Source organism: Electrona antarctica, assembly GCF_951216825.1.
Source record: "Electrona antarctica genome assembly, chromosome: 21".
In the NCBI taxonomy this organism is placed as follows: domain Eukaryota; kingdom Metazoa; phylum Chordata; class Actinopteri; order Myctophiformes; family Myctophidae; genus Electrona; species Electrona antarctica.
In genome coordinates this window covers 41,090,232-41,102,816 of record NC_136802.1, presented here as the reverse complement: position 1 = coordinate 41,102,816, position 12,585 = coordinate 41,090,232, and the positions used below count along the sequence as shown (strand labels likewise).

General features: G+C 44.1%; 1 protein-coding gene across 1 annotated transcript in view; it reads right to left on the bottom strand.

Moving 5' to 3' along the window:
- Positions 1–10,898, bottom strand: part of LOC306913676 (leucine-rich repeat and calponin homology domain-containing protein 4-like) — a 20,190-nt gene extending 9,292 nt beyond the window's left edge. Inside the window, exons 1-2 of the mRNA XM_079490484.1 lie at positions 10,827–10,898; positions 709–882 (exon numbers count right to left, since the gene is read on the bottom strand). Coding sequence (XP_079346610.1) covers positions 709–882; positions 10,827–10,858 — 206 coding nt within the window. The 5' untranslated portion in view covers positions 10,859–10,898. The remainder of the gene's footprint in view (positions 1–708; positions 883–10,826) is intronic.
- Between the last annotated feature and the right edge of the window lie 1,687 nt (positions 10,899–12,585).

The window sequence follows — 12,585 nt, the reverse complement described above, 5'->3', positions numbered from 1 at the left end:
AATACGAGTTTACCCATTTTGGGTGGGAACCCCTTTGGGCGTTAGCATTATGTTATGCTTTAGCTATTGAAAAATAGCAGATCTACAAGCTCATAGCGCGCCACCGAGTGGCGCGCTACGAGCTTGTAGGTCTGCTATTTTTGAAAAATCGAAGAACGACTGACATGGAAACATAGCTTTTTCAGAAAACTGTCAGGATGTAGAAGACATTTTTAGAATCTGATCTCAGGTCAAAATGGGTTAAAACTTATTTTAACTTGAACTTAAACTTATTTGAATTCATGAATACAAATGTTATTTTAACCAAACCTCACTAGTGAGTGAGCTTGTAGATCAGATATTACTATAGATATTATTTTTTAGGGGAAAACAAATTGGGGATCAGAAGGGTCTGAATGTTCCCCTCACTATTGGGGAATGACTGGTCTATTAATCTATTTTTCCCGAACTGGCACCGGTCCCATTTTGTCACGCAATCGCCGTGGTCGCGCAGCTGCCGCTGCATGCTTCTACACGAAAACAAACGGTTGACGGTCATGCCGTCAGCGAACCATGTCGCACTGCTTTATCGGTGAATAGAAAGGTGCTTGTTCATGCTGTTAACATGCCGGGATTTTTTTTGTTGCTTATTTACCCCATAATTTAACCCAGCAATGACTGGCATAATAGTATGATCTCTCTCTCTCTCTCTCTCTCTCTCATACTTACTGTTGTCTCTCTCTCTCCTGCCAGAGAAGCAGGGATCCAGGTCTCCTCCTCTCCTCCAGGGAGGGGCTGGGGGGGTCAGGGGAGGGGCCAGAGGGAGAGACGCAGGGGGGAGACGCAGGGGAGGGGGAGGATGATGAAGACTGTGGGGGTCCCAGTTCCACGTGTAGACTGCTCCTATAGGATACACACACACACACACACACACACACACACACACACACACACACACACACACACACACACACACACACACACACACACACACACACACACACACACACACACACACACACACACACACACACACAGAGGGAAGAACATTGGGACACAAGACGTCAGTGGTGGTCAAAGTACTCAACCCCAAAGTACTTGAGTATAGAATAGCGATGGGCAATTAATCGGTCGTCACATCAGTATTCTCCGATATTGGCCTTAAAATGCAATATCGGTACCGGGTCGATATCAAAATAATACACTGGTTTTAGCAGATATTCAATTTTATAATAACTATGTTGAAAAATAAATGAAAAGCCTTTTGTGATCAGTGTTTATGGGGAAGCTTTCAAACGTTGGGACATCTTTTAATTCAAATACTACATTCAAGCTGTTTATGTTCGTCACAAATGCTGCAACAACTGAACATTTGTTCAAAGATTGTTGGACAACAACTTCAGAAACTTTATACATCCACGTATGATAACAGCATCCTAAGGTTAGCAAGGAATATCACCTCTAATACTAAGCATGTGTTGTATGGAGAATATAGGTTGCTACCTTCAGGAAGGAGATATGGTGTACCAGCATACAATAAGGTCAGACTAAAGAGGTCCTTTGTCCACCAGTCGACCTTGAGGCTTAATCAGGAGTCGTAGTAGCCACAGGATAATCTAAGCGGTGGATATTGCTCTTGTCTTCATGTCTTTATGTATGTAAATTGTCTTGTTCTTTGTGTTATGTCAAATGTGTGTACGTATATGTGTTCTGCATACTTGGCTGCTGTGTCGCAAGACAAATTTCAGTGTGAACTCACAATAAAGTACTATATCATATCATATGGGCCAACATTTCAATAACGGTGCATCCCTAGTACAGAATTGAGTATAGATACTCCTGCTCAGATATTACTCAACTACAAGTGTTAAGTTGCTCCGTCAAAGTTGTACGTGAGTGCTTTTAAAGCTACTTAAGTGTTTAAAAGTGCAAATTGCAATGCTTTCCGTATTGAAATGCGGTCATAAAAAAGAAAAAAAAAAGAACATCAAATAATGTGAACATAGCAGATCTCGCAATTTGACGCCTTTTGAGCTTGTAGATCTGTTATTTACATTTAAATATTTAAAAAGTATAAAACTTCCGCCTGACGGCGTGCTTCGGGTTCGGCCCCTTCAGCCTTAGCCGCATGTCTTCCCCCCCCATCTCTCCCCCCCTTTCCTGTCACATTACTGTACCCTATCAAATAAAGGCAAAAAAGCCATAAGAAATATCTTAAAAAAGTATAAAAAAGTATAAAACTTCATGTGTCCTACTGGCAGTGTGCATACAAAGACTGACGGCCATCTGTCCAGTGGTTTGTGAAATTATCTCTGGACAGACAGACAGACAGACAGACAGACAGACAGACAGACAGACTCTTGCCGTAAACCCACGCTGTAAAAAACAAACCACTATTGTCACGATGACATGTCATGTCATGCCAAAAAAGCATCACGAATTGAGTTGACAAACGGAGACAGGGATAAACACAGACAGCAGAGAGAGAGAGAGAGAGATCATGGGGGACTAGGAGCCTTGGAGCTAAAACAGACCCAGACAAAAACCAACAGGGTGCATTTGACTGATGTCTGGAGAGACAAGGCTCATTGTGTTCTGAGCACATTTGAGCAGAATCACATTTTCTGCACATTTCCTGTTTCGGTACATTAATAAATTGGACTTTCTCTTCCAGCTGTGACGCTGTCATTGTTCTTGGCTCCTTTACATTGTGTTGCTTAACCCCCAGTGGTTCTCAACCAGTCGTCCGGGGCCTTCAGGGCGTTTCAGGTGATGGTGACAAGAATGCCACGAAGGGCACTAGACCGACAAGTTCAGAGAGAGAGAGAGAAGGATGAGGCTGGGCAGGGCACTGTGTCAGGCACCCGTAGCTTGGTAGCAAGCACTCAGACGCTGTGGGGAGCCGGGGTGCATACCAGTATGTTGGTTAGACGTACTAACAGTCCGACAGGCATTAGTTCGACAACACCGTCGCTCCCGACATGCACTGCCGGTTACAACTAACCCGTGGCCGGTTAAAACTCGCCCGTGGCTCCCGACACGTGTGGCAGGTTAAAACGAACCTGTGGCAGGTTAAAAAAAAACTGTAGGCTCCCTGTGAGGTTATAGGTTCAGGGTGGGGTTTTGGATAAGGTGTCTCATGACTGTAGGACTGTTAGTGTGTTGGACCAAACACATGCACCCCGTGGGAGCCAACCAGTGTCGTTTTCGTCGACTAAAACTAAGACGACTACCTTTTTTCACTGATGAAAACTAAATGGAAACTACATGAAAAATAAGCTACGGCGACTAAAACTAAGACTAAATATACTGACAATTTCGTCGACAGATAAAAACTAGACTAAAATGTCAGGAAGGGACTAGTGGACATGAGATCCAGTGTAAGTAATTTTACACTTTGTTGCATGCTGAAAATAGCAGATCTACAAGCTCACAGCGCGTCGCAGTAGATCTACAAGCTCACAACGATCTACAAGCTCACAACGCGTCGCGCTGCGAGGCGTTGTGAGCTTGTAGATCGGCTATTTTCAGCAAATGTAAAATCAGTCATTTCGACGGCATCAGGGCCCGCCAAAATACATTTTAGTCGACTAAATCACCTGTAGTTTTAGTCGACAAAAATCTTATGATATTTAGTCGACTAAAACTAGACTAACACTAAAACATTCGGGGTGACTAAAATGCGACTGAAACCAAATTAAAACTATTGAAGAGACTATGACTGAAACTAAAATCAAAATTTGCTGGCAAAAACAACACTGGAGCCAAGCCAGTTCTGTTTCTACTAAACGCTGTGGAACAAACAACCCTCCAGGAGGGATGTCAGCACCAGTCAGTCCTGAGCAGGGCTCATCGCCATGCTGGCTTTGTGGTGGACATTTTACTAAATGAGTGGATAACAATGTTACCAGAAACACGCAAAGAGCTAGCCCTGAATGACAGGTCTGTAACTCTGAGAGTGTTCAAAATGGATCCAAATGGACCCTTATGAAATAAGAACATTACATTTGTCTGCTGATTTGTCCGTTGATGACCCCTGGTCTTGAGCCAATATATAGTTAAAGCTACAATCCATAAGTTTTATGTCGTCACTCTCTCTACTCTCCCCCTGGACAGGAGAGATGTCTGCCTCCGAGGTGCATCTAGAGTCCTGGTGACCTCCCCGACACCAGTAAACGTAAACACCGCGCAACACCGGTTTCATAATTGATATAACGCGATATCTAGGAGATATCTCGTATAGTTGTCAGATAACGGGTGTCAATTAAACTACGAGATATCTCGTAGTTGGCAAACCTCGCTTCATCGTCAGTTCCTGCTATCTCTCCCACTCCCACACACTCTGTCTCTCAAACAGTTGGGAGAAAACACTGCTAGATTAAAAACCTGTGTGTGCGTGTGCGTGCGTGCGTGCGTGCGTGCGTGCGTGCGTGTCAAGCTGAAATGAAAACAGGAGGCTTGGTTCTTGGGAGACGTGTAACAATGTCAATAGATATCTGTTCCTCGTGTCTGCAGAGACCAGGGATATCCCAGTATGCAGCAAGGATAGTCTAAGAAGGATGAGACGCGAAGACCGTACGGGCGACGCCATGTTGCTTATGGTGCTCCATGGAAGGAAAGAAACATGCGCAGTTGAGACCAAGGAAGCTGAACGCGGAAGTGTTGGCTGCATATAGCCCATTGCGCATGTTTCTTTCCTTCCAAAGCAACATGGCGTCGCCCGTACGGTCTTCGTGTCTCATCCTTCTTAGACTATCCTTGGTATGCAGTGGTGGAAAGTCTATTTACTTAAAGGAGCATTCAGTGATTTGGGTGATTTGGAAAACCACCCAGTCCGCCCCGGTAACAAAATGTGCACATGCACGCTCTACAGTGGGGGGGAAGTGCAACAGGCCAACAGCATGTGCACCAAGGCCCGCCCCCACTCGATCATGATTGGAGGAAGGCCCCTCTCATCCTGATTGGATGAAGGCTTTGCCACCCGCCACCAAAACTGAAACTAGGGTTTTTTTTTACCCCAGGGGCTCAATGGGGACAGGGAGGAACTCCTTATATGGTCAGCACACTCTATAGTAGGGAGGATTATCCAGAAAAAAAAAGTGATATTTGAATTAAGTCAAATCACTGAATATGCCTTTAAGTACTGTACTTAAGTACAATTTTGAGGTATTTGTAATTTACTTGAGTATTTCCAATTTCCAATACTTTTACCTCAGTCCATCTCAGAGACAAATATTTTCCTTTTACTCTATACTATAATTATTAATAAACTTGATTCTTTTTCAGAACATTCTGCTCAACGAGCACTTTACTTTTGGTGCTTCAAGTACATTTTGAACTCCCGAGTGAGGGGAGGACGGAGAAGGAGATCAGCCGGGGAATCGGAGCGGAAGGGGCGGTATTGCAGTCGCTGTACCTCACTTTTGTGACGAAAAGAGAGTTGAGCCAGAAGGCAAAGCTCTCTGTCTACCGAGCAATCTTCGTTCATACTCCAGGGCCCAGATATAGGCATGGGCACGGAAGGGGCAATGCCCCCCTAAATGCCCTGACTGCCTCACCAAACATGATGGCATGCAAAAATCCCAAATTTCAATGATATTTCAAATTAAAGTGCTTATATTACTTACTATTTGAAACACTACGCTACTAACTACATGCATGCGTCCCTCCTACAACGTGCGCGTCTCCATAGTGCCCTGCTCAGAGCTGAACAGCCCCTCCCTCTCCCATCTCCCCCGGTCTGAAAATGCCCTCCTCCCCCCCAGGAGGAAATTAGACTTGAGGGCTGGGGGGGGGGGGGGGCAAGACTCAAGAGTACAGAATACAAAGCAAAATAAATTACGCTTAGAGCTTGTAGATCTGCTATTTTTCAATAGCTAAAGCATAACGTAATGCTTAACACCAAAAGGGGTTCCCGCCCAAAATGGGTTAAAACCGATCTGCACCAGTCTGAACAAACGGCGAAGAACGGGAGACGGTCAGTTTGTTATTTCTCTCGTAGCATCTGAAGAAAGACGCCATGTCACCCACCTGTCATAGGCAGATTTGGTCGAAAAATGGGATACGCCGTGAAATATAAATTCCCTGCTCATTTCAAGACACAACGAGGCTCAACAAGAAACACAAATAAAACAAAAATGTGCTAACGTTTGTGTCGTGTATCTCACACGCTCCCTGACAATGCATGCATGCTGGCATTGCTGTGCGCTGCTATAGCCTATGCCAAGTGACTGACGAGTGTTGAAATCACTGTGTAATTTATGGCGTTATCTTTCTGGTCAAATCCAAATATGTTAAGGAAGCATTTGTTAGGGCTTTCACAGAAAAGCAGACAACTGATGTTATTATTGATGCTTACTTGCTTAATATAAGCCCTGTACAAGATACAAATCTTGTGGCTCACAACTAAAGAAAAAGAAAGAAATAAAATTGATGGATGATAGATGATTGTGTGTTATAGGTATAACTGTGGTAAAATACAGTTTTCTATGCATTTCGGGGGTTTTTGGGGTGGAGCTGTTGCCCCCGCGACCAGACTACGGATAAGCGGTGGAAGATGGATGGATGAAGTACATTTTGAAGCCAATACTTCAGTACCTCTACTCAATTACATGTTGAATTCTGCACTTTTACCTGTAACAGATTGTTTCTACATTGCGGTATTGATACTTTTACTTAAGTAAAAAAAAACGTTTGAGTACGTGGAGAATGGAGCGCTTTGTCCAAACAGCAGTGAATGGGTTTCCTCCTCTCGTTAAAGGGTGAGTGTCTGATACACACACAGTGAGCAATGGGAACCACAATGTGTTGACTTTTCCCAGCCTGTCACACACTAACTATGACCTTGCATAACGAGAGAGAGAGAGAGAGAGAGAGAGAGAGAGAGAGAGAGGTTTTTAGCCGGTAGAAACCTTGTATCTTTTTGGTCACCTGAATGCAAGAGGCATGAAGTAAAAGTAGTGAAAATAGCAGCTCTACATCACCATGCGTTGTGAGCTTGTAGATCTTGGCTATTGTCACTATTCAAGGACATGTTGGTTCCGTTTCCTCAGAGGCGATGGGTTTCGGACTATACGAGGTGTCCAGTGGACAGTGAAGAAGTGATAAGGTGTTGCATTGTGGGTCTTTTCTCACTGTGGGAGTGACTGAGCTTGGCTCGGTACACGGTGGTGGAAAACATACTCACATTTTTTGTTTTACTTAAATTCCCTGAAGAAGGCCGAAAGGTCGAAACGTTGGATTCTTCTCAATAAATATACAGCATTGTGGCTATGTGTGTGCGGCCTTTTCTCATTTGTACTTATTTACTACCTTAGGCCAGCACCTCACCAACACTGGTGTGCGCCCTTTCCTGCTTTATTTACTTAAATATGTGCCATAGTTTTTTACTTTTTCTGTTTAGTATGCGTCTATGGAGTTGACATGACTCTAATAGACCCCCAGGTGTTTTGTATGTGTCTATGGAGTTGACATGAGTCTAATAGACCCCCAGGTTTTTTGTATGTGTCTATGGAGTTGACATGAGTCTAATAGACCCCCAGGTGTTTTGTATGTGTCTATGGAGTTGACATGAGTCTAATAGACCCCCAGGTGTTTTGTATGTGTCTATGGAGTTAACATGACTCTAATAGACCCCCAGGTGTTTTGTATGTGTCTATGGAGTTGACATGAGTCTAATAGACCGCCAGGTGTTTTGTATGTGTCTATGGAGTTAACATGACTCTAATAGACCCCCAGGTGTTTTGTATGTGTCTATGGAGTTGACATGAGTCTAATAGAGCGTCGCAGTCCCGCCCCCTACCCTGGACCAGGAAATGATTCTCCGTTCATTTTCCTCATAGACATTTCAGAAAGTATTTATTTAAAGACATTTACGCCGCGGACAAAGCCAACTCGAGTCGTGACAAATCATGACAACAAACACAATTTTTTGGGCCGAACAAATAATTAGAAAGAAGAAAAAACGGCAGGTTACAACACTTTTTGTTGTTTTTCTTCTTTGTAATTATTTGTTTGGTCCAAAATATTGTTTGTGTTGTCATGAGTTGTCACGACTCGAGTTGGCTTTGTCCGCGGCGTAACAGTCTTTAAATAAATACTTTTCGAAATGCCTATGAGGAAAATGCATTGGGATTCATTTCCTGGTCCATGGTAGGGGGCGGGACTGCGACGCTCTATAGCCCCCTCAGGTGTGGTTATAAATATTAAAATGTCTTCACTGAAAGCTGAAAGCCTTCGGGTCAAAAGGATTAATCGAAAATACACCATTTTAGTGACACACTAAAATCATCCCCTAACCCGCTCGCTCTTATCATACAACACACATCTGTGGGCGAGGCTTAAGTTCAGGTGGGTGGTGCTAAGGTGAAAACCAGGTATAGAGAGTATGCGCATGCTTAAAGTGAATGGCACATCGAGTGGCAAAGCCAGTGGCAAAGCAACATGCAAAGTGAGTTTAACATTGTTTAACGTTGTTTAATGCAATCAGATAGGACATTTCTGTTTGGATATATGGGCTATCAAGGCCAGCAAGTCGTTTTTTGCCACTTGGTAAAGTTGGTAGGCATTCCTGGATAACTTCCGGGTTTGATGATGATGTCACGCGCATACTCTCTATACTAAATGAACTGGTGGGTGTGGCCAAAAAAAATCTTCCTCCAAATAATTAATAGACCCGTTTTCTTTTTTTGGGGGGATCACGGCACTCTGTCTTTAAGTAAAAGTATCAATACTGCATTGTAGAAATACTCTATTACAAGTACAAGTCTGGAATTCAAAATGTACTTTGAGGGAAAGTACAAATGTATTGGTATCAAAATGTACTTAAAGTTCCAAAAGTAGAAAGTACTCACTATGCAGAATGTCTCAATCACACACACACACACACACACACACACACACACACACACACACACACACACACACACACACACACACACACACACACACACACACACACACACACACACACACACACACACACACACACACACACACACACACACACACGTTATCACATCAGAAGCTCACTGTATAAGTAATATCTGGCATCGGCTGGGCTCTAGTGTGGATGTGAGTCATTAAAAGGGATACCCGGTCCCGACGCTCGCCTTAAAACACAGTTGCCTCGGGCGTACAGCCGCCGTAAGCGCTCAGCCCACTATGCCTAAACCTAACCTTATTCCTAAACTTAACCTCAGTAAAGCTATGCCTAAACCTAACCTTATTGAAGTTATTCCTAAACTTAACCTCAGTAAAGCTATGTCTAAACCTAACCTTATTGAAGTTATTCCTAAACTTAACCTCAGTAAAGCTATGCCTAAACCTAACCTTATTGAAGTTATTCCTAAACTTAACCTCAGTAAAACTATGCCTAAACCTAACCTTATTCCTAAACTTAACCTCAGTAAAGCTATGTCTAAACCTAACCTTATTCCTAAACGTAACCTCAGTAAAACTATGTCTAAACCTAACCTTATTCCTAATCTTAACCTCAGTAAAAACAGTGCAAAAACCTAAACTATTCCTAAAATTAACCTCAGTAAAACTATGCCTAAACTTATTTCTAAGTATTGTCAGTAGAACCAAATACCTCGTTCCCAGACCATCTCTTGTTTCCACTGTCCACGCTGTTGAAGCCAGAGTCCAGACCTCCGAACTGCACTGAGAACAGCAGCTCCTGATCCGACAGACTGCACACACGCATTCGCATTCGCAAGCACACGCACACGCACACAAGCACACGCACACAAGCTCATAGCGCGCCACCGAGTGGCGCTCTATGAGCTTGTAGATCTGCTATTTTTCAATAGCTAAATTATAACATAATGTTTAAAACACCAAAACCCCTAACCTTACATCTGAATGTCTAATCCTGATCCTAACCTCAACATGAATCTTTTCCTGATTGTAAATATCTCTTTTTCCCCCCAACCAAAAAACAACAACCATTTTTCTTGTGAGGACCAGTAAAATGGTTCATCAAAACGTCTATTTCTCATATACTTGCGGAGACAACTATTAGTAACACACGCAGGCACACACACACACACACACACACAAACGTCACAGCGCGGGGTTTCAGAGAGGAAACATATGGTTTCCTAATCCATTACCTCTCTCTCTCCCCTCCCCGGCACCTATCCTGTCCGTCACACACACTCAATCTCCCTCTCTCCGTCTCTCCCTCTCTCCGTCTCTCTCTCCCTCCGTCTCTCTCTCTCTCTCTCTCTGTGTCTCTGTCTCTCTCTCTCTCTGTCTCCCTAGTCTGGGAGGTGATCCGTTACGCCTCATCAATGTTTCATGAAAGCCATTCCTTCCCTTCCGTCACTAATCTGATGTCTGCTGTCAGTTCAGTGGCCTTGTGTGGTTAGAGTGTCCGCCCTGAAACTGGGGAGGTCAGGGGTTCCATCCACGGCCGGGGTCATACCAAATACTGTAAAAATGGGACATAATGCCTCCCTGCTTGGCACTCAGCCTCAACGGGTTGGATCGGGGGGGTCAAATCAACTAATCAAATGATTCCCCGAGTGTGGCACGGCTGCTCTCTCTCTCTCTCTCTCTCTCTCTCTCTCTCTCTCTCTCTCTCTCTCTCTCTCTCTCTCTCTCTCTCTCTCTCTCTCTCTCTCTCTCTCTCTCTCTCTCTCTCTCTCTCTCTCTCTCTCTCTCTCTCTCTCTCTCTCTCTCTCTCTCTCTCTCTCTCTCTCTGGACGACCCAATTAAGCATTACACTTGTTTACAAGAGGGTCCACCTTGTTCAATTCATCAAAACATTTAGAGATGTACAAATAGACACTTCTATATAGCCAAAGAACAGAATCACGTTTAATCACAGGGACGACCCGTACCTGTCACTTTCTGCTGCCTCTCGGGACTCCATGTGTGTCACGAAAACATATAATCCAGGGCATTAATCTCCTCCAAAAACATAAACAACTTAAAAAGCCAAAATCGCGACAGAGTCAGCTATTCATTCACTGTTTCACAGACCTTGATGTGATTCTTAGCTGTGAATAAGTAAAGTAAACAGATGAACGAGACGACACACACACACACACACACACACACACACACACAGGAAGTCAGAGAAACGAGAGTCAAATAAAATACAGTCAAATGGCAGTGGATTTCAGAACAGCGCCACAGCCCATCTGTGGCCAGATATAGATATTACATGGCCAGTGAGCGGAGAGGCCCTCCTCTCCTCTCCTCCACAAAAGTGAAAACAGACAAAACAAACCTTTAAAACATGTTCCCTAAGCCTATTCTTCGCAAACGAGACATTTTATACAAAACACACCTTTAAAACATGTTCCCTAACCCTATTCTTCGCAAACGAGACATTTTATTCATATTTAGAGCGTCCCGAATTCAATGGGGCCGGTCTCGACTTTCCAGGACGTTTGCAAAGGTCAATGGTCAGCAAAAAGACTGCAACGGTGACCCTTTGGGCCAAATTCTTTAAAAAACGGGGTGATATATATTTTTAAAAATATGTAAGAACCTCCAATATCCATATTCAGGACATGTCGAATCCAATGGAACCGGTCTCAAATTTCCACGACGTTTGCAAAGGTCAAAGGTCAGCCGAAAGACTGCCACGGTGACCTTTGGGCCAAATGCCTTAAAAATTAAGTGATAGATATTTTTTAAAATATGTAACACCCCCGAATATCCATATTCAGGCCATGGCGAATAAAATGGCGTTGGTCTCGATTTTGTGGGACTCTTACAAGTGTCCGATAAAGGGAACTACACTGTTTCACTTTTTCAGCCAGGACGCTGTTAGAGTCTATGGGTCTATGACGTGTCTGCATGCACAGAGCCAAAGTGAAGGACGTTTTGTACGACTGTCGGAGGCGTACGTCCGAGACACCTAACCGTTCGTCTCGGCTGGCTCTCCGACATATCCGAACGTCGGACCGTGATGTTTTATCGTTGGCGCGTTGTAGCGCGTCAAAGTCGGCAATTTGTAGGCGTTCGTTCAAGGCTACCGCCGCGGCCGTATGTCCGTTTGGCCCAAACCCTATACGGCTGCGATCGGGGACGCGACCCGGTTGCGGTGATGGTCTCGGATTTGTTCTGACGAATTTCGCGACTTTTCTCGCTAACTTACTTTGTGGGAGCAGTTTATGCTAATGAAGGGCGTGGTTCCGGCTACTTTGTGGGATTTGCTTATGCAAATTAAGGGGTATGGTATGCAAATGAAGGGGCGTGGTATGCAAATGAAGGTGCGTGGTATGCAAATGAAGGGGCATGGTTCCGGCTACTTTGTGGGATTATCTTATGCAAATGAAGGTGCGTGGTATGCAAATGAAGGTGCGTGGTATGCAAATGAAGGGGAGTGGTATGCAAATGAAGGGGAGTGGTATGCAAATGAAGGGGAGTGGTATGTAAATGAAGGTGCGTGGTATGCAAATGAAGGTGCGTGGTATGCAAATGAAGGGGCATGGTTCCGGCTACTTTGTGGGATTATCTTATGCAAATGAAGGTGCGTGGTATGCAAATGAAGGTGCGTGGTATGCAAATGAAGGGGAGTGGTATGCAAATGAAGGGCATGTTTCGGCTACTTTGTGGGATTGGTTTATGCCAATGAAGGGGAGTGGT